The sequence below is a fragment of the Sarcophilus harrisii genome, chromosome 1 (assembly GCF_902635505.1).
Source record: "Sarcophilus harrisii chromosome 1, mSarHar1.11, whole genome shotgun sequence".
In the NCBI taxonomy this organism is placed as follows: Eukaryota; Metazoa; Chordata; class Mammalia; order Dasyuromorphia; family Dasyuridae; genus Sarcophilus; species Sarcophilus harrisii.
This window is the reverse complement of record NC_045426.1, coordinates 650,982,009-651,005,378: the sequence shown is the minus strand read 5'-3', so window position 1 is coordinate 651,005,378 and position 23,370 is coordinate 650,982,009. Positions and strand designations below refer to the sequence as shown.

The following is a 23,370-nucleotide window of genomic DNA, read 5'->3' as shown; positions in this document are numbered from 1 at the left end:
TCTCCCAGCCATCTTAACTATACCCCTAAGAGGAAGGAATTTATCCAGCATCACCATCTAGTTACTGCCTAAGTACCTGGACCAAATATTAAAACTCATTTCATTTAATATAGGAAGAAACTGAGACCCAGAGAGGAGAAGGAGACATCCAAATATATTGTCTTCCATTATTTGAAAGTGTATTACTCTGGTTTCATATCCACCTCTCTATATTGCTTTTGTTCAAGGATATGAACCATGGCCTCCCCTGTGGAGCAAAATATCAGCCATCAACACTGGAAAGCTAAGATGCTATATAAACAGGGTGCTAATGGGAAGCCTAAGGTGATGTTGGGAACATGGCAGAAATAGCAGAAGAAAGAGAGAGAAAGAGACACTGAATTTGAAATTACCTGTACATTCTTCACACTCGTGTTTTGCCTTTCTTCCTAGTTCTTTCCTGGTCAACCAGGACACACCTAATCCTCTGTACAATTAAGTGGTTCAGTGAATAGAGCACTGATCCAGAAGTCAGGAAAACCGGAGTTCCAATCCTCCTGACACTAACTAGCTGTGTATGACTCTGTGGAGGTCACTGAACCTCTGTCAATGTCAGCTTCCTCAACTGCTATATAGGAATAATAATAGCACTATCTCCCAGGGTTGTGATAAGGAGCAGATGAGTTAATATTTGTTAAGCACTTGGCAGAATGCCTAGCATACAGTAGGTGTTTAATAAATGGGTTGTTTTTTTCCTTTCTGAGGTGAGGGAAATAAATAAAACAATCTTTTTTTGTTGGTTTTTTCAGCTCTCACAGTTCCCTGAAGGGAAATTTTCTTGAAGATTTAATACTACAATTCAATATGAATTTAAATGACCATTAATATGTCAGATATGGTATTAGCCTGGATAGTGGACAGTGTTAGGTTTGGAGTCAGGAAGACTCAGCTTCCTGATTTTAAATCTCGTCTAAGACACTTACTAGCTGAATAACCCTGGGCAAGTCACTTAACTATTTCCTTTAGTTCCTCATCTGTAAAATGAACTGAAGAAGTGAAAACTCCAGCATCTTTGCTCAAAAGCCCCAAATGGGATTACAGAGAATAATCCACAAATGAAACAACTAAGCAACAAGAATTGCATGCCCTTAGAGAGAGCTGGTCTCAAATAATACCTGGACCAGACTCTTCCTGTACATTAATTTATTCAATACTAGCCCTCTATAGCAGTGGGTTAAGTACATGGAAAGTACATGGAAAGACTAGCTAAGTTCTCTACTGGAACTCCCAACTAACAAGGGGGAAGTAGACTAAGTTTCCAAAGAACTTGCTGCTGTAAAACAGGCAGTTCCTAAAGAACCCACTATTGCGATGTTTAAACTAAGTTCCTAAAAGGAGTTAATAATGGGGTGGAAAACTAGTAGTTTCTATTATACAAGAAGAATAATCTCAAGGGTTGACATTTGTTGCTTAACCTTCTGATTGGATGCAGTAACTGTGGGGTCATGATAATTTTTTCAAGGCAAGGAATTCAACAAGAGCCCATTTAAAGACAACAAAAAACCTACTTACTTTGTGGTTTTGTCGTTACAAAAACTGCTACTACAAACATTTTGGAACCTGTGGGTGCTTTTCTTTCTTTTATGATGTCATTGGTATGACACCTAGTAGTGGGGTCTCTGAATCAAAGAGTATGCACAGTTTTATAGCTTTTGGGCATAGCTCCAAATTGTTCTTCAGAATGGTTGGATCAATTCACAACCTCACCAATAATGAATTAGTGTGATCTGGGGTCTGTTTCCTGAGATCTTATTTATCTTATCAATACCATTTGGGATATTGATTTCTATAGAATTTAACCATTATGATCATGTGACTTCACTCTCTCAGAGGAGGTGTCAACCTTTGGATTCATACCTTTAAGAGATCATATATAAGAAGTTTTTAGAGTCAGTGAAGTCAATCAGTGAGAAGTCAGTTGAGGAGATTGAGAAGCTAGAGACTGCATTTGGGCAGAATTGGGAATTCGGAAGAGGAGAGGCTGAAGCTGGCAGAAGCAGAGGCAAAGGACTAGCAACAAGAGTTGTCGGAACCAAGGAAAGCTTACCGAGCTATTTTGGAAGAGACAATAAAGAACTACTTTAACATCTGGCTGCATTTGAGGTGATTTGAACTGAAACTAAGGCTGCCTCCAGAAACCCCCCAAGAACCTGCTCCCCCAGAGAACAATCATATTTTAGAAAAGAAGAGAACACCACACAGAGCTATTGTGCTGACCTCATCGTTGTATTCCTGTGAAACCTGGACAACATACCAGCACCATGCCAGGAAACTGAATTGCTTCCATTGGATTGTTTTAGGAAGATTCAGAAAATCACCTGGCAAGATAAGATAACAGACACTGAGGGCCTTTCTCAAACTAAACTGCCAAGCATTCCATACTGCAGAGAGCGCAATTCCATTGAGCTGTGTGAGAAATGCTGAAAGGATGGGTTTCCACAGTGTTGCAAGCTTTGAGGTAGTATGGGATTGGGATAGTGGGTACCACTGACCAAGAAGTTTTCAGAATATGAGAGGTTAAGGAAGATTAGGATTCACAGAACAATTAAGTGATCAACAGAAGCCTTGAGCAAACAAGAAATTGGTGGGGCTAGGAAGGCAAGGTGGATTCATCCAATCAGAAAGTCTTGTGGTTTTGAGAAAACCCCAAATTTAAGATAATAGCCCATCCAGCCCAAACTAGTTGGGGTCAATGACCTGACTTAACTAAATCACTAATGCACCTGCTTAATAGGCTAATTGAATGTTAAACAACCCACTCCAGAGTTTTCTGCCATTTTTGAACATGGGGTATAAGATGGGGGGGGGGGGGGGGCATCTTTTATACATATTAAGGGGAAACTTACTGGGAGAATCAGAAAAACTAACCCGAATAAAACGTACCATTCTGTTCTCTGAAGGGAGCCGTGTCACACAAGCAAATATAAAGGTTCCCCCATTTCTATACTCAGTGCTCTCTCTTCCCAAAGAGGAGTGGGGCCCGCTTCTGGCCAAAAATGTTAAGACAATTCCTTGAGATTCTTCTTTAATAAATTTTCCTTGATATCTGATTTTCATTGTCAACAGTGTTATTTCTAACAGCTGGCCACATTGTTCAAATGCCAAATGAATACTTGACAAAAAGACTATTTTATGGAAAACTCACACAGAGCAAGCATTCAAAAAGTGGTCAGAAAAAAACATTACAAGAACACTCTCAAGGTCTCGCTTGGGAAGGTTAGAATTAATTGTATGAAATGAGAGACACTGGCATGGACCACCTAGCATGGTATGCCCTCATCAGAGAAAGTGCCATGTTCTATGAACAAAGCAGAATTGAATTAGCTCAGAAGAAATATGAGGTGTAAAAGTTGGGGAATCCATCCCACATATTCAGAGGAACTTTTTGTGACTTATCTGTGGCAGAGTATATGAGCTCATATTGGTCTGATCTGCCACAGTTGGATACATTGTAACCTGATTGTAACACAGTGATGCCTTTTGGGTCTTTTTCAAGAATGAAGGACAACAACCAAGTAACTAAAGATATGCTAATCAAGACAGTCTCAGAAATTGGACAGGACAGAGGGATTAGCATTACTAACAATGGAGTTGGGTGAGTTCCAGGTTCATAACATTATATGCTAACAAGAGTCTGGAAAAATTGACCTCTAGCATTTCTTGACAAAGAGAACAGAATGGGTCCCATCATAATGGATAAGAATAGTAGACATGGAGTTAGAAAGACATGTATTCAAATCCTGCATCAGACACTGCTTAGTTTGTGACCCAGGCAAATAATTTGACTTCACTGGGCTTTAGTTTCTTCAAGTGTAGAATGAGATTAGACTTGACATCCTGCACTATGATAGAAACTGGAGAAATGGCCCTGAATGTTGGGTTCAGGCATTTCTCCAACTATGAACTATTGAATCTGGGAGTGGCGGAATGCACAGAGGTCACAGGCATACTTCCTTCAATCTTGTGACAAAAAAGTAGTGCCCCAGCTTTTGTAATTTTGCTACATGAATTTGCTTCTACAAGAGGAGGGTTTTTAGAGGAAGTGAGGGCTGAAAGAGAGGAGAGAAAGGAGGGTGAAATCCCATTAGGGAAGGCAGATATTTCCTTCTCCCCTCCCCATTGAGCTCTTTCCTATAGAACCAGTGGTGGCAACTGAACAAGAAATTTTTCCCAGTCTGTCTCAGTACCTGGAGAGCTGACTGTCTGGGAAATCTCTCCTTAGACCCTTCTTTTTCCACAAGTGCTCTGGAGTCCACAACAGCCAAAGCTGAAAAAGATGTCCAAGTTAGCCGGTGATGATGTTAAGGTTGGGGTTCAAGCAGACTTTCTATACCAGGCCGCCAAAATAATGGGGTTGAGTCACCAAATGATGGGAGATGGAGTGATGCCCCAAAAGTATATTGGAGTTATGGGCCTGTGTCATAAGTAGTCTTTTTTTTTTTTCCTGAGGAAATGGGAGTTAAGTGACTTACCCAGGGTCACATAGCTAGAAGTGTTAAATGTCTGAGATCAAATTTGAACTCAGGTCCTCCTGACTTCAGGGCTGGTGCTCTATTCACTATGCCACCTAGCTGCCATGAGTAGACTTAAAAGAATGTGCAGACTTAGCCATCTTCCAAATAAAGAAACAAAGATTTCATCATGCTGTTAAGAGCAGGCTAAATCCATAATTATCTTTAACAAGGAAAAGGAGACTTTAGCAATTAACAAGGAGGAAGACAAGTTCCCTAGCAATAACCAGGAGGAAGACACAATTAAAGGAAAGATATGTCATGATGGTGGAGTACACCATGGCAGGTTAACACTAAAAAGAAGTTTAGCAAGATTCTATTATATGGACAGATCTTTTAGAAAGGAAATATAATCTGGGGGTTTGACATCATAACTTAACTTTCTGATTGGATATAGTAAAGATAAAGTTTCCAGAGACCTCCACTTGCAGTGGGACTGTAATCAAAGTCCACTTGAATAAAAAGTCTAGTAAGAACAAAAGATCCACTTAAGGCTGAAATGATCTTAATCACTTCTCTTCCCTTCTTGCCTCAGGGAGTACTGTAATTCTATCAATACTTCAGACTTTCTCAGCTAACGTTCACCTGGATTCCTAAGACCACATTCCTGGGAGTTCCCTACCCTGTCCCTCAGACAACTGCCCTCCCATGCTGAACAGCTCACTCCCATTCTGACATACTCTTCCTGTACTGGATATCAGGTTCTTATGATCAGGCAACAGGTTTTCTGTTGCTTCTTCCCAAAAGTCCCTATTTTATCTTTTAGACTAAGCAGATTAAAGCTAATCCCCTACCCCATGATAGCCATTTAGTTCTTGTAAAGCAACTTTGTCCTCTCTCTCCCACCATCCCCAAGTCTTCTTTTCCAGGCTGAACATCACTAGTTTCTTCAAATGATATTCAAATACAACAGGATTTTCAGTACCCACACCATGGGGAGTGGGGGGGGGGGGGTGGAGGGAAAGAAGGGGACTCTTTTGTGTGTTCTTCAGCTTTCCAGAATCTCTCTTGAAATGAAACTCCCCAAATGGAATTCAGGACCCAAGGTGTTCCAGAATAGAGAAAACTGTTGTTTTTTCTGTTTTATATTATTACCTTCTTCATTCTAGATGTTGACCTTCTATAAATTAATGATCAAAGACTCTCTGACTAATCAATTTCTCTATCTCCCCATTGCCTCTTAGCTTTTAAAACCCTAGACTTATTCTTCTAAAATCAATGGATATTCCTCTAATCCCTGCACCTTGAACCTTAGACAAATTGGCCTTCTCTCTGTTCCTCACTCTGGATACCCCATCTCCTGCCTCTTGGCTTCTGCTCTGTCTGTCCTTCATGTCTGACATTCCTTGACCTCTTTGCCTTAAGTTCAGAAAGTCTCCCTAATTTTTAAAAAAGATAAGCTCCACCATGTAGGTGAGAACTTCCTAATTTCCCCCCAACTCCTAGTAGCTTCTTCCCCAAATTACCTGGTACTTGAATGATTTACATTTATTTTGTTGCTGTTGTTAAGTCATTTGAGTTATGTTTAAATTGCTTGATGCTATTTGAGATTATATTGGCAAAGATACTAGAGTGGTTTCCCATTTTTTTCTCCAGCTTATTTTACAGGTGAAGAATTGAGGCAAGCAGGTTTGAGTGACTTGTACAGAATCATGAAGTTAGTTGGTATGAACTCAGTTCCTCCTGATCCCAGACTCCACACATTATGCACTGTGTGATCTTTATTTACTTTCTATTTATTTGCTTCTATGCATACAGTTGTCCTATGTATTTGTCATATCTTCCATTAGAATGTGAGTTTTTTGCCAGTAGGGATTGTTTCATATGTTGTATGTTCATTAATGTGCCTAGCATGTTACTCAGCATAGAATAGAAGCTTAATAAATGCTTGTAGATTGATGAAGTTGGAATTTCTACACTAATGTTCTTCTGATGTTGCCTTTTGGGGGTGGAAGAAACCCTGGACACAACAAACTCAACAAATTATCTAGTTGGAAAAACAGAGAAAAAGTGTTATACTGTGTGCAGTGATGTCCAGAGGCCTAAGTGCAAATCTTGGATCTGATATTTATCAATTGTTGTGACTGTAGATTCTGAGTCACAATTTTTTTTTTTTTTTGATGTGAGCAGAATAAGAAATAAAAACCAAAACAAGAAAAAGGAAAATACTTCCTAAGTGAATTTATCGAGTTAATGGCATACTAATCAAATTACTCTGTAAAACTAGATAAAATGAGAACATTATGTATTAGAAAGAATAAAAAGCATTAAAATCTCCATGGAAACAATGAGAAAAAATACAAATCAAAGGACTTGTGCTCCAGATTGCATTAACAGACTTCAAATTATTTTTAGAATTTAGTAAAGATCTAAACTTGGATGGCTAAATGGTACAGTGGGGAGAGTAGTAGTCCTGGACAGAAAGACTCATCTTCCTGAGTTCAAATCTGCTCTCAGACACTTATTGGCTGTAAGTCATTAACCAGGGTAAGTCATTAACCCTGTGTGCCTCAGTTTCTTCACTTGTAAAACTGGAATTGGAGAAGCACATGGCAAACCATTCGGATATCTTTGCCAAAAAAACCCAAAAATGAGTCACAGAGAGTTGCACACCATTGAAATGACTGAATAACAACAAAATTATCAAAACTCTTTAGAATTGGATTCAAAATTCCAGAAAAATAGATGAAGAATATTTTATTTAAAAATAAGAAAAAAAAAAAAGCCAATAAAAACAGTAATCTAAATTTAAGAATCTAAGTTACTGATAGAACAACTCCCTATTGGACAAAAAAAATCTGGGGAAATCAGATTAGGCCAATGTCTCCTATCATAAACAGTGTGAATAATGAATCCTGTGAAGGGGTAGCATATATTCAAATTTGGCCTATTGAGAGTTACAATTATGTAAAATATGTTAATTGCTTCTAGTCCAATGGAACTTTGTAGTTTGAATCAGAAAAATGTGACTACTTCATGGGACTTACTATTCTCATTAATTGGAACCTATCTAAACCACAATAAACTCAAAACTGAAGCTCAAGCTACATTATTCACACACACACACACACACACACACACACACACACAAGGTCATATCATAAAAAATGAGAAGAAAACTAGGTCAAGTACCTTTCACAGTGATGAAGGGGAGAACACAATTTTAATCTTGACCCTTTCTTGAAGATTTTTAAAAATTGAAAGCATAAGAAAGTTAATTTGGCTGAATTCTAAGTGTGTAGAGAAGAACAATATATGATAAGGATGAATTGGTAATTTAGGGTTAGGTTGTGAAATTTTAAAAAATTATTTTACTTTAAAATTAACTAGTATTTATTTTCTCCTTAAATTTTTCCTCTTCACTTAAAAGGGGGAAAAAACCCTTCTAACAAATGTGTCTAGTAAGGCAAAACAAATTCCCACATTGACCATGTTCAAAAATCTGTCTTATTCTGCACCACAAATTCATTCCCTCCTGGTAGGCAGCACAGATTAGCCTCAGTCTTCTGGAACCATGGTTGCTCCTTATATTTGTAGGAGACTTTTAAGTCTTTCAAAGTCCTTTGTCTTTATAGTGTAGCTGTTACTGTAACAATCATCCTTCTATTTTTGTTTACACTGCATCATGTAATACAATACCATACTAACATACAATATTAACCAGGTTCTTTTGAACTCTTTCTTTTCCTTATTTCTTAGTAATATTGGAAAAGTTTTAAATGCCAAACAGAGGAGCCAGTACTTGATCCTGGACCCAGAGAAGTGCATTGAGTAGGGAAATGATGTGGTCAGATGTCTGCTTGACCTACTTTGTCCTCAACACTCCCTTAGCCACATTGGTTCTTCCCTTTCTTAGGATCATTTTTCATAATAAAGAATATGACAGCAAAACAGGGTTGTGCAATTTTTATTTATAAATATTATGCCATCAGCTGTAAATAGTCTCTTTCATGTTCCTCTTCTTGTCTTCTGTTCTATATCCCTTCTTGTCCCAAAATAGCTCTGTTACCTTCTGGTCCTTCACATTTTTAATCGAGTTTCAGTTCATCCTAAACTTTGGCTTTCGTGATACTAGTCTTATAGAATCATGGCACTCTTTTGTGTTTCCTCTCCTATGGGTCCTGCCTTAGCTTTCTATGTTTTTCCAAAATCTGAGTTCAGAGAGCAACCTCTGTTGAGATATGAGAGCATATCTGTGTCTTTAGATACCTTTCTCTTTTTTTTTTCCTCATTGAGATCATATATAGTTGCATTCTGCAGAGGAGGGAGAGGTACTCCAGATTTTGAAGGCTCCCATCTCTCTTGGGCATTGCCCTCTATGGCCTCTAGGTGGAGCAACACTCATTCTTGTGAGTTCAAATCAGGCTTCAGATTCACTAGCTGTGTAATCCTGGGCAAGTCACTTATCCCTGTTTGCTTTAGTTTTTCATCTGTTAGATGAACTGGAGAAGGAAATGGCACACCATTCCAATATCTTTGCCAACAAAACCCCAAATGGGGCCACAAAGAGTTGAACCTGACTGAAATGACTGAACAACAACAGCAATGATCTTTTTTCTTTTAGCTTCTTTTTTTCTTCTCCCACCATATCGTAAGTTCCTTGAGGTTAAGGACTGTCATTCTTTTTTTTTTTTTTTTTGAATCTCCAGCCCTAAATAAGCATTCCCCCCCCCCCCATACTAGAAGCATTTTCTTTTTATTTGAATTGTTTTTTTCTTTCTAGGGAAAACATGTATTTTATAGTTTCTGTTAACACAATATGTTTACACTGACTTTGAACTCATTACACTGTAGAATGTTGGAATATTCATCAAACAATATAAACAGCAAAAGAGAGGAATACATTAGATTAAGACATTTTATAGTTAACAATACTTATAACAGCTATCTTTGAAAGATTTTATTAAATCAAATTATTATACTTGGTAATTTTATTGCTATAGCAAAATAAGTTAATTTTATTATTATAACACCTTTCATTTCTGAGTTTAACTAATTGTGATGACTGCACTAGCCCAGGACACCCCAGAATCAGCCAGAGTCAGGATAAGCAAAAGTCCTTAGTCTTTAGATGCAGGGTAGAACAGGATGGAAGCAGATTCTCAACAACCACTTTCTCCCTCGTCTACTGCCAAGAGTGTCTCTGGCTAGTCTTACCCCACCCCCTAGTCCCTCCTACAATCCTCTACACACCAATCATTGAACCAGTACGGATAGTTGGAAAGGACCATTTTCCAAGCATATTCCCATAGAGTATTGTCCAATCGATAGTTAGTCTCAAGTGCTCAGCAGTCCTGACCTCAGTGTATTGACTCAATAGTTTCAGCTTTCTACAACTAATTACCTTATTCTGCTTATCCAGTATAAGTTTTCACATGGACAAAATGTTTAAAGATTTGGAGCACATTTCTTTGTGCTATGATCACAGTAAGAAAAGAGAAAATGAAATTTCTATACCATCAGGCCTACTTTTCCATTTTCATCAAAGACATCATGACACTTGTGAAGAAAAAATATTAGACACAATAAATATTTTTTAAATTGAGGGTGTTCATTTTTGTTAAAAAGTGATTATTAAATTGAATTGATGGTAAAAGCACTGTTCTTAGGAACATCTTATCTTTTTGACTCTTAAAAATGTTATTAGTATATTTTGCTTCTCTGTCAACAATGTTCCCTAATAAATCCCTTTTCCTTATTCTAGAGAGCCATTTGTTATTACAAAATATAAAAAAATAAAAAGAAAGAAAGAAATCCACTACTTTGGCGAAATAGCCAAAAATAATGTCAACCAAGTCTGACATTATATGAGGAATGTGATCATATTTTTCCTACTTTCCACTTTTAGAAACCTTTTTTTCCTAAATAAAATAATAATTATATATCACATTTGCAAAAGTTTAAAAAGTTTACAAAATTTAAGTTTACAAAGCAATTTTTTCACAACTACCTTGAAGTTCTCATAATAATAGTAACAACACATAATAGCTCATTTATTTAGTGCTTTAAGATTTACAAAAACTCATTCAGAAATTATCCTTTTTAATTAATTTCCACAGCTCTGTGAAGTAACTCCTATTATTGTCACCTATTTGATAGAGGAGAAAATAGAGGCTAGGGATTATGGTGATGGTGAGTGTTTATGGTTTTCAATCTAATCAATGTTGGAAATATGATTCAAGCTTCCTCTACTCCTCTGTCCTAGGAGAACTACTCCTTTTCCAGCTTGTCTTTACTTCCACATCTCATTCAATTGCTTATAATCAGAAAAGAGGCCAGAGAAGCATTTTCCCTCATTGCTTCTTCTACTTTCTGAAAGTGGAAATGGCCAGCAAAGCAAAAAAGTGTCAGATGGTGGGTGAATCCCTGAAGACTGTGCCTTTCAGCAGCCTCGGGTGAGATGAAGTCATGAGAGAGAAGGCTGCTGCCTCCCTGGGCAGACTATTACATACTTGGCAATGCCTAGGATTTCCCCTAATGATTAAGAATATTTTCTTGACTCTACACTAAATCTCTAGCTTCTTTACTTCTACTCCACAGCTCCCGGGCATCTTTAGGGCCAGTCAGAGCAAAACTAATCTCTGTTCTACTTGTTTGCCCTTGAACTGTTTGAAGACCTATTGCCCCTTCCCCAGGATCCACTCTCTGTTTTTTCCAGACTAAATATCCCTGGTTTTCCCCTCCAGCCTCTCTGCTCCAGTCCATTCTACAGGCTGCAGAAATCTCTTTCCTAGTCCTTAGCTCTCATCATGTTTCATTACATTTGTAGCTTGTTCAAATTCTTCAGTAGCTCCCTGTCCCTGAGAGGTTCTTTAACTGACCCAATGACCTACTTAAACTCCAAGAGTTCAGTTAAACCATCATCATCATCATCATAAAACAATTATAATGTGTATATATAAAACTATAATATAGTAACTATTATTATTGTTATTTTATTGTGGGCAGTTGGGGAGAAGTGACTTACAAAGGGCCACAGAGCTAGTAGGTATCTGAGGTCACATTAGATCTCAGGTGTTCTTGACTCCCAACTGTATTACCTCAGTCACTGTATTATCTAGCTAATCCTACATCATTATTTTTGCTGAGCAAAGGTATCTAATGAACAGCACTTCCTTCAGTTTTTTGTGAACCCTTGCTCAAGATCCCTCAGAGAAAAAGCAGCCCCAAGGAAAGAGCTATCAGTCTGAGAAGCCCTAGGCCACAAGGTAGAGCAAGCCAATTCAGGCTTCAGAACAATCCACCTGTGGGGGAGTTAACTTGGGCTCCCCCTAGGTTTGGGTTGCAGCATCCTGGCCTGCCCTGCTCTTCATGACCCCCAGTGATTCAGGGCATACATACTCTTCTGTTTGGAGTTCAACACCCTCTGTACATTAATTCCACCTGGATGTTGAAAGGATCCCAGGGCACAGAAGATATTTAAATGACCATTTGGTCTAGACAGTTGTTGGTACGTAAAGCAAGTATAGGGGTTACACAGTAGAGTCAGGTATCCCATTCTACTTGTTCATCATCCATGTTATTATCACAAAACTCTCTGACCTACGTCGAGTTTTTATATTTTCCTCATATGAAACCCACAGTTGCCATCTTTTGTTTCTGGGATAAAAACCCTAATAGATCTTCCCCAGATTACTTCTCTAGTCTTATTTCACTCTACAGACAGCAAGGTCATAGAGTAAATAGAGTCTTGGACTTGATTTCAAGACCATCTGATTCTCCATAAATTATTTGACCTTCCTAAGCTTCAGTTTCCAAGTCTGTAAAAGGAAGATAATAACAACACTTATCTTACAGAGTTATTGTGAGGATCAAATGAGATACTGCTTGTATGCCTTATAAATGTTAACTGATGTTATTTTTATTGTTACAATCCCTTTCCCTTAATGTATTCTACTTTCCATCCAAATTGGACTTTGAACAGTGCCCCTGTGGCATCCTGTACTATTCTGGCTATGGACTTGGGCATTTTGCTAAGCCATCTCCTTTGTCAGTCAATAAACATTTATTCAGTACCTACTATGAGTCAGGAACTGTGTGCTAAGCTCTAGAGATGGAAAGAGAAATAAAAGACGGTCCCTGTTCCCAAAGGGGTTACAGTCCAATGTGAGACAACATGAAACAATCTGTGCAAACAAGCTCTATGTAGGAGGAATTGGAAATAATACATGGAGGGAAGACATTAGCATTAAAGGGGATGGAGAAAAGTTTCTTGTAAAAGAGGTTTTTACCAGGCCTGGCAGGAAGCAGAGAAGCCATGAGCTGAAGAGGAGAGAGAGCATTCTAGGCATGGGGGCAGTCAGGGACAATCCCTAGACAATGCCTTTTGAGAGGAATAGCTAAGGGACCAGTCTCACTGAATTGCAAGGGACATGTTTGCAAACACGGTTGATGTCTCCTTTAAGATTTTAAGCTCTTTTCAAGCCTGGGATTCACCTCTTTTTACCACAATTCCAGGAGCCTAGCAAATGGATTTGATAAATGTCTGTGAAGTTTGGTATAGTTAGGATTAGAAGTCAGGCTCCTTCCATTGTCTGGGACTGAGGGTAGTGTATCAGAAGATCATCTCTCTAGTCCACTATGAGAGTTGCACTCTCCTACCTGGGCCCTACTGCTTTAGACCAAAGGAGACTCAGTCTTAGCAGTCACATTTTGCTCAAAGAACCACTTCCCTTGGGCACAGAGCCATTTTTTCATGGGGGAAAAGTAGAGTTGACTATAAATGCCTGTGTTGCAATCAAAAACTTTTAGAGGCAGTACTCAGCAAAACAAGACTGCTCCACTGCTAGGACTCTTTTGGGTGTCAAGAATTGGGTAACTCTTTTCCGGCCCTCTCATTTATCACTCAAAAGCTAGCAAGAGAAGGAGAAGGTTCCTCTTTGAAGACGCAGATCCACCATGCAGGGCAGAGGAATTGTTCTTCTGGGTAAGTGTGAAGTCAGCTTGATAATTTGATTCTGGTAGGCTTAGTGGTAGAGAGGGAGCTACTCATTCATCATATGATATGGGACAGAGCTCTTTCCTTTCTTTGAATCTGAGTTCTCTCAGTCTTGGTAACAGAGGTTCCTAAAACTGTCCTTTTAGAATTGGAAGGACATTTAACCCAACCTCTTCATTTTAGAGAGAAAAAATCAGGGCCAACTTCTCTACATTCTTCTTGGACCCCATCCCATACTGTCTTCTCCAGATTGTCCTCACTATCTTCCCCTTCCTCATTCTTGCCTTCTCTGATGCCCACAAACATGTCCACGTCTCTCCCATCCTTAAAAGACCCTCATTAGAGCTTATTTTCTTCACTATATACTATTTTCTCCTCCCTTTTTCAATCAAACTCTGAAAAATCAGCCTATATTTATTATTTGTCTTTTTTAATTCCTTGCAATTTGTCTTTTCATCTCATCACAACTGAAATTGTACTCTCTAGAGTTAACAACAGTCTCTGTGTCTGTCTGTCTGTCTGTTTGTCTCTCATATACAGTTGGAATTAAGAGACTTGCTCAGGGTCATATAGCTAGTAAGTCTAATGGCACATTTCAACTCAGATCCTCTCAACTTCAGGGCTGGCCTCTATCCACTGTACCACCAAACTATACTCCTCCAAAAATTTCTTAATGAAATCAAATGGCCTTTTCCCAATCCTCCTGCTTCTTGGACTTTTTACATCATCTGATACTTTTGACTATTTCCTCTTAGATACTCTGTGTTTCTGGGATTTTAGGATACCCCTCTCTCCTAGTTCTTCTTCTCTTATATTATTAGTGTTTCCTTTTCTGGTTCCTTTTCTGGTTTTTCATATTTGTAATCTCCACTAATGGTAGATAAACCCCAAAGCTCTTTCCTGATTCGTCTTTCTCTTTTCTTTCTATACTTTCTTTCTTTCTGACTTCATGAGGTCCCAGGATGGCACAATGGATAAAGAGTGTACCCTGAGCTCAAATCTAATTGTGGATACTTCCTAGCTGTGTTATGGGCAAAGTCACAATTTCAGTTTCCTAAGCTATAAAAATGGGGATAATGGTAGTACCTACCTGTTATGATACTGGAGTCACCTGCCAGTGGCTGCTGGAGGTTTAACTCAGACCTGTAGAATGGATCTCTTCATGTGAGAGGATGATGATGATACAAGGAGATGACCTCTGACCTCCCCACTGAGAGGCAGTTGTGTTGTCTGACCTCTCTCCTCTTCCCTCTGCTTCCGATTTATTTCATTCCCAATTCACAAGAAACATCTGTGTAAGTAAAGGCTACTTTGCAACTCCTTTAAGTGTTATAATTCACAGCTGCAGAGGCTCTCAGAAAATTGACCTGCTCCTTTACCCAGGCATGGTCCTTAACAATTCCCCATTTTTTGTTTTGTAGGAGTGTGATTATTTGTTCCCCACAGCATGGTCAATAAGTTTATGCTTTAGCTGTTATCTAAATCCACATGCTAAGGTATCTGAGTCTGCATGCTAGGGAGTGCAAACAGCACTACAGCAGGTGTTGCATCTTGTGAGATGTAATGGAGGCAAACTTTCAAATGGAGAAGAGGATTGTAGTCAGAACAAGCTTTTTTTATAAGTATCTTATCAGTCTCCTGACTTGGCCCTTTGCGGTGTTGGTCCATTTAATTACCCTGACTAAGAAAGTCTTACCGGGTCTCTTCTCCCTTTCCTTCCCCATGGATTACTGAAGGAACTCTGGGAGGATCCTACTCACAAACAGCTCTCAAGTGCTGCTCCTTATGTCCCATGTTTGGGTGCCATATGTTGTGATATGGGAGGCACCTGCCTGTGGCTGCTGGAAGTCTAACTCAGACCTGTAGAATGGATCTCCTCTTTTGAGAGGATGATACAAGGAGACTGAAAGGCAGTTGCTGTTTGCTGACCTCCCCACTGAGAGGCAGTTGCGTTGTCTGACCTCTCTCCTCTTCCCTTTGCCTCCAATTTATTTCATTCCCAATCCACAAGGAACATTTGCATTAGTAAAGACTGCTTTGCAACTCCTTCAGATGTTATGATTCACAACTGTGGAGGCTCTCAGAGAATTGACCTGCCCCTTCACTTAGGCATGGTTCTTAACGCCTACCTCCCACAGTAGTATGAAGATTCAATAAGAAATTGTTTGTAAAATTACCTAGCACAATACCTGACATATAGTAAATATTTAAAAAATGCTTGTAATCTTCCTTCCATGGACTCAGTTATTATTTCTATTCAGATGACTTTCAGATCTAGATATTCAGCCCTAGTCTCTCTCTCCCCCAAGTGACAATCTAGAATTGCAAACTACCTTTTTGATATTTCCAATTAAATATCTCAGAGATTTCTCAATCTCAACATACCCAAAACAGAATTCACTATATTTTCCCCAAATCCACCTACCTAACTTACCTATTACAATGAAGGTTACTACCATTCCCTCAGTGACTCAGATTTACAAACATAGATATCATCCTCCTTACTCTTTCTCACCCCACATCCCAATCTCTTGTCAAACTTTTTTGTTTCTCTCTACATTTATTGTGTCCTGCTTTCTAGAGCCCCCATGCCGGGGTGATTAAAATAACCTTCTAGTGGAGAAGTGATGAGGTGGGACTCCTGAGGAAGGTGGGAAAATGGAGTCCATTTATTTCCAGGGCTTTCTCCTTTTTATAATGTAACAAAAACAACTTTGAGCACATAGAACCACATAAACAACTTGATATTGTAGTTTGCCACCTGGTATCACTCTTCCACTTGCCATCATTCTGCTTCAATCTCAACACAGGTTGTCACTCCCCCTGACTTCTCAGGAAGGCCAAGAGCCTGTACGGGAAATGGGGAGCTGAACCAGACATTGTTAGCAGGTTCCCTCTGGGCTGAAGGGTCTTATACCTTACCCAGAGTTTCCCCACTGACTGTGACCCTTTACAAACATCTCTCACATATGTCCCATTGGTCCTCTCTACTTACACAGTCATCCCCTTAATTCAGACCCTCATTACCACTGAAATAGATTATTGCAATAGTCTTTTCTTTAGTCTCCCTGTCTCAAGCTTGCCACTGCTCCATTTCATCTTCCCAACAGCTTCCAAAGAGAGTTTCCCTAATCTCAGGCTTCGTTCTGCTCCTTCCTTCCAGGCTTTTGCTTAATAAACTTTGGTGGCTCTCTATTACTCCAAGAATTATTTGATCTTGCCCTTTCTTATGTTTCCAGTCTTCTTGTACCTCACTTCCCTTGTTGCTCTAGGAAATTCAACCATACTGATTGACAACTTCCCATAATTTATCATCTCTGTACCTTTGCATTGCCTATATAATAGTCCTTTTCTGCCATCTCCTGGAAATCTTGTTTTCAAAATTCAGTTCAAGGACCACCTTTGACACCTTTCCCCATTTTTCCAGTTTCTAGAGGCTTCTTTTCCCAAAAGAAACTGTGTACATTTAGTATGTGTTCCCTATGTATATGTTGCTGCTGTCAATAGAATCCTTTCTTATAATAATATAGAATCCTTACTTATAATGGCTAATGTGGGAATGTGTTTTTGCCAGATTAGTCAGCTATGTATTGAGGGATTTATTTTTAATTTATTTAATGGGGAGGGAGTCGTTGGAAAAACAGATGACTAAAAAAACTTGTTACTTGAAAACAAACTATTAAAAAGCATGATCTTCTTTAATATTAATAATAATAATTTTGTCTTCATATCTTCATCATTTAAAAACCATCTCATGCACTTTTCCTTTGACCAATTAAGTGACTAATCCAAGATCACACAGCTAGGAAGTTAGTGTCAGGTCCTTTGATTCCTGAGCCCTGCTTTCTACTGAAAGCCCTACTGATCCTGAGGATGCTTTCTACTATACTATGCTGATTCCCTACAAGTGAAGAATGAATTGGATTAAAACTTTGAATGGGAACAGCCTTCAAAGGGCATCTGGTCCAACACATTTTAGAGCCAGAATTTTTTTTAACAACAGGTTATCAAGCCTCTGCTTAAATCAAGCTTTCTAATTTCATAAAGATCATGACCTTCTGAAGCAGTCCATTTAGCTTTTGGTTAGCTCTAATAGTCAGGCAATTGATATCTATGGTCTGCACCTTCTTACATTTCTTGACTCACAGGAGTCCAGATGATCCCTTTAGCTCAATATTCTATAATGCTGATGCCTGGTCAGAGTATGATGATGAACTTAGAAAGTGGGGGGGGGGGGCGGGGCGGGAGGTAGATAACTTCAGAGCAAAAGAGAAATCTCTGATTTGGAGGCAGGGCATTTGGATGCTCATCATCCAGGAGTGCTTAGTCTCTTATGTGGGGTCATATCTTCCAAGAGCTAGTGAGCTGTGGGTTTTTAGAACTTGGAAAGAACATCCAGTCAATTCCCTTTACAATAAGAGAAACTGAGTCCCAGAGAAAGAAAAGGAATGCCCCAGGGTTATGAAGCTAGTAAGGCAAAGAGCCAGTACTCAGTCTCAGGACTCCTGATTTTCAGTCCAATGTCATTTCTGTCACAGAATATTTACACTTCCAGGAAAGATTTTTTTTTTTTTCTGATTCCACTGAATATCAGGTATTGGGACTGAATGAAATATAAAATTTAGTTGGAGTTTGATTATTTTCTCTCCACTTAATATTATTTTCCCCAATTACATGAAAATATAGTTTTCAACATTCATTTTTAGTTTGAAATTTTTCTCTCTTCCTCTCTACTTTCCTACTTCCTAAGAGAGCACACAATCTGATATAGGCTTTACATGTACAATAATATTGAATGTATTTCCACATTAGTCATGTTGTGAAAAAAGAATCAGAGCAAAAGGAAAACACCATTAGAAGGAAAAAAAAATTAATATAGCATTCTTCAATCTGCATTCAGATTCCACAATTCTTTCTCTTATGTGGATCGCATTCTCCATCTTGAATCTCTTGGAATTGAATTGGATCATTATATTGCTAAGAGCTAATTTCATCATAGATGATCCTTACTAATGTTGCAATGTTCTCCTAGTTATGCTCACTTCATTCCACATCAGTTCATGTTTGTCTTTCTGAAATCCACCTGCTCATTATTCTTTATTAAATAGTAGTATTCCACAAAATTGATATATCACAACTTGTTCAGCCATTCTCCAATTGATGGGCTTTCCTTCAATTTGCAATTCTTTGCCACTACAAAAAGAGCTACTGTAAATATTTTTGTATATGTGGGTTCTTTTACCATTTTTAAAAAATGATTTCTTTGGTATGTAGCCCTAGTAGAGGTGTTGCTGTATCAAAGGATATGCACAGTTTGATTGCACTTTTGGTATAGTTCCAAATTGGTCTCCAAAAAGACTGGATAAGTTCACAACTTCACCAATAATGCTTGGTGTTCCAAATTTCCCACATCTTCTCTAACATTTATCATTTTCCTTTTCTATCACATTAACCAATTTGGTAAGTATGATGTGGCACCTCAGAATTCACTTATCAATATTGATTTAAAGTATTTTTTCATATGATCATAGGCAGCTTTAATTTCTTCATCTGAAACTATCTCTTCACATCCTTTGACCATTTATCAATTGGGGAATAATTTGTATTCTTATAAATTTGACTCAGTTCTCTGTATATTTGAGAAATGAAGTCTTATCAGAAACACTGGCTGTAAAATTTGTTTCCCTTCTTTCTGCTTTCCTTCAAATCTCGGTTGCATTGATTTTGTTTGTACAAAGCCTTTTAAGCCTTTTAAATTTAATGCAATCAAAATTATCCATTTTTGCACTTTTTAAATTCTTCCCTTTTCCATAGATACTGATAGGTAGATTATTCTTTGTTCTCCTAATTTATTTATGGTCTCCCCTTTACATTTAAATTATGTACCTATTTTGACTTGGTATAGGATCTTGGTATATATCTTGGTATAGGATGTGAGATATTGGCATACACATATTTTCCACCATACTTTTTTCCAGTTTTCCCAGCAGCTGTTGTCAGATAATGTGTTCTTATCCTAGAAGCTGGTCTTTGTGTTTATCAAAGAATAGATCACTGTGATCATTCTACTGTCTTTTGCACCTAATAGATTTTACTGATCTACCCACTGTATTTCTTAGGCAGTATCAAACAGTTTTGATGATTGCTGCTTTATAATACAGTTGCAGATCTGGTATGGCTAGGCCACCTTCCTTTGCATTTATTTTCTCTTTAATTTGATATTCTTGATGATTTGTTCTTTCAGATGAGTTTTGTCACTATTTTTTCTAGCTCTATGAAATATTTTTTTGGTATTTTGATTGGTATGGCACTAAAAATTAATTTAGATAGTCATAATTTTTACTATATTAGCTTGACTTATCTATGAGTAATTGATATTTTTCCAATTGTTTAGATTTGACTTTACATGTGTGAAAAGTGTTTTGTAAATGTGTTCATATGGTTCCTAAGCTTGTCTTGACAAGTAAGACTTTGAAATATTTTATATTGTCTACAATTACTTTAAATGGAATTTCTCTTTCAATCTCTTGCTTTTGAGTTTTGCTGATAATATATAGAAATACCAAGGATTTATGTAATTTTATTTAATGTCCTGCAACTTTGCTAAAGTTGTTAATTGCTTCAAGTAGTTTTTAGTTGATTCTCTAAGATTCTTTGAATATACAATTATATCATTTGCAAAGAATGATAGTCTTGTTTCCTATTTTGTTTTCTGCCTATTCTAATTCCTTTAACTTCTTTTTCTTCTCTTATCACTAAAGCTAACAATTATAGTACAATATTGAATGATAATAATAATAATGGGCATCTTTGTTTCACCCCTGGTCTTACTGGTAATGCTTCTAGCTTTTCCCAGTTACATATAATGCTTACTAATGAAAACTCCTTATTAAGGAAAGCTCCATTTTTTCCTATTCTCTCTAGTGCTTTTTTTTTTTTTTTTTTTTTTTTTTTTTTTTTGCTGAGGCAATTAGGGTTAAGTGACTTATCCAGGGTTACACAGCTAGGAAGTGCTAAGTGTCTAAGACCAAATTTGAACTTAGGTCCTCCTGACTTCAGAGATGGTGCTCTATTCACTGTGCCACCTAGCTGCCCCTTTCTAGTGTTTTTAATAGGAATTGGATGCTATATTTTGTCAAAATATTTTCTGCATCTATTGAGATAATCATATGGTTTGTTAGTTTTCTTATTGATATGGTCAATTACTCTGATAATATTGCCTCAACTCTCCATTCCTGGTATATGAATATGAATGGGTCATAGTGCATTATCCATGTCATAAATTATTGCAATCTCTTTGCTAACGTTTTATTTAAAAGTTTTGCATCGATATTCATTAAGGACATTGATCTATATTTTTTTTTACTGTTTTGGTTGATCCTAATTTAGGTATCAGTACCATCAGTACCATGTCATAAAAAGAATTTGGGTAGAACTCCATCTTTGCCTATTTTTTCAAATGGTATGGCATTTAAGTTAATTGTTTTTTAAATATTTGGTAGAGTTCATTTGTGAATCCATCTGATCTTGAGATTTTTTTTTCTCACAGAGTTCCTAGATGTATTCAATTTCTTTTTCTAAAATGGGGTTATTTAAGAATTTTATTTCCTCTTCTATGAAACTGAACAATTTATGTTTTTGTAAAGTATTTATATATTTCACTTAGATTGTCCTATTTATTGGAATGCAGTTGGGCAAATAGTTCCTAATTATTGCTTTGGTTTCCCCTTCATTGATGTTAAATTCACTCTTTTAATTTTTGATAGGGGTAATTTGGTTGTCTTTCTTTTTTAAAAATCAAATTAACCAAAGATTTCTCTAATTCATTGGTTTTTTTTTTCATAAAACCAACTTCATTTTTGATTTTTTAGTTCAATAATTTTCTTACTTTCAATTTTTAAGATCTGTATTTTTTTAAAGAATTTCTAATTTGCTATTTCATTGAGAATTTTAAATTTGTTCTTTTTCTATATTTTTTAATTGAATCACCAATTCATAGATCTCCTCTTTCTCTATTTTATTCATGTCAGAATTTAGAGATAGAGATTTTCCCCTAAGAACTGCTTTGGCTGCATCCCTTAAGTTTTGGTATGTTGGATTATTATTGTCGTTCTCTCTGATGAAATTATTGGTTGTTTCTATGATGTGTTATTTGACCCACTCTTTTTTAGAATTATATTATTTAGTTTCCAATTAAATTTTAGGCTATCTTTCCATGACACTTTATTATATGTAATTTTTATTGCATCATGATCTGAAAAGGATGTATTTACTATTTCTTGTTTTTGTTTTTGTTTTTGAGGTTTTTATGGCATGATACCTGATCTATTTTTTGATAGGTACCTACCATGTACTGCTGAGAGAAAGGTATATTAATATCTATCTCCATTCAGTTTCCTCTGGAGGTCTATCATGTCTAACATTCCTACAATTTTAATCACCTCCTTAACTTCATCCTTGCTTATTTTGTAGATAGTTTTGTCTAGTTTTGAGAGGTCCCCCACTTGTATAATTTTGCTATTTCTTACTGTAATTAACTTAACTTGTGCTTTAAAATTTTGAATATTATATTATATGTACATATATGCTTATTATTATTATTAAAACTTCATTATCTTTAATATCTTTTAGCAAGATATAGCTTCCTTCTTAATCTCTCTTAATTAGGTCTAGTTTTGCTTTTGCTTTGTCTGAGATCAGGATTGCTATTCCTACTTGAGTTTTTACTTCAGCTAAAGCATAATATGTTCTACTCCAGCCTTTACTCTTAGTGTATCCCTCTGCTTCATATGTGTTTCTTTTAAATAACATATTGTAGGATTTTGTTTTTTAATTCATTCTGCCATCTTTTGTTTTTTGGGGGGGAGTTTATCCTATTCACATTCACAGTTATGATTGCTAACTGGGTATTTCCCTCCATCCTACCTTTCCCATTTATATTTTTTTCTGTATTTTCCATTCTCACTAGTGTTTTGCTTCTGACCACCATTTCCCTCAATGTGCTCTGCCTTCTATCAGCCCCATCCTTCTCTTTTTTTCCCCCTTTCCCCTCCTACTTCCTGTTGAGATAAAAGAAATTCTTTAGCCAATTGATGTGTATGTTATTCCATCTTTGAAAAAATCCAATGAGAGTAAGGTTCAAATAAAGGTTACCTCCTCCCTTCCTTCTCTCCAATGTAATAGGTTATTTCTGTCTCTTCCTGTAATGTAATTTACCTTATACTGCCCCACCCTTTCCTCTTCTCCCAGTACAATCTTCAATTTTAAAAAATATATCATCATGAAATTGAAACTATTTCCTCTCATATGAAAGAGTGTTCCAAATCACTATTGATAAGAGAAATCCAAATTAAGACAATTCTGAAATACCACTACATACCTGGCAGATTGGCTAACATGACAGGAAAAAATAATAATGAATGTTGGAGGGGATGCGGGAAAACTGGGACACTGATGCATTGTTGGTGGAGTTGTGAACGAATCCAACCATTCTGAAGACAATTTGGAACTATGCGCAAAAAAGTTATCAAACTATGCATACCCTTTGATCCAGCAGTGCTACTATTGGGTTTATATCCCAAAGAGATACTAAAGAAAGGAAAGGGACCTGTATGTGCCAAAATGTTTGTGCCAGCCCAGCAGTGCTACTATTGGGCTCCTACCCCAAAGAGATACAAATGAAGGGAAAGGGGCCTGTATGTGCCAAAATGTTTGTGGCAGCCCTTTTTATAGTGGCTAGAAACTGGAAAATGAATGGATGCCCATCATTGGAGAATGGTTAGGTAAATTGTGGTATATGAATGTTATGGAATATTATTCTTCTGTAAGAAATGACCAGCAGGATGAATACAGAGAGGCTTGGAGAGACTTATATGAACTGAT

At 37.2% G+C, this 23,370-nt stretch overlaps 1 protein-coding gene across 4 annotated transcripts in view; it reads left to right on the top strand.

The window, feature by feature from the left end:
* Window positions 1–13,313: 13,313 nt before the first annotated feature.
* LOC105749625 (adhesion G protein-coupled receptor E1) overlaps window positions 13,314–23,370 on the top strand; it is a 76,075-nt gene continuing 66,018 nt past the window's right edge. For all 4 annotated transcript variants that reach the window (XM_031947721.1, XM_031947720.1, XM_031947719.1 and 1 more), the window contains exon 1: window positions 13,314–13,476. In XM_031947721.1, coding sequence (XP_031803581.1) covers window positions 13,449–13,476 — 28 coding nt within the window. In that variant the 5' untranslated portion in view covers window positions 13,314–13,448. The remainder of the gene's footprint in view (window positions 13,477–23,370) is intronic.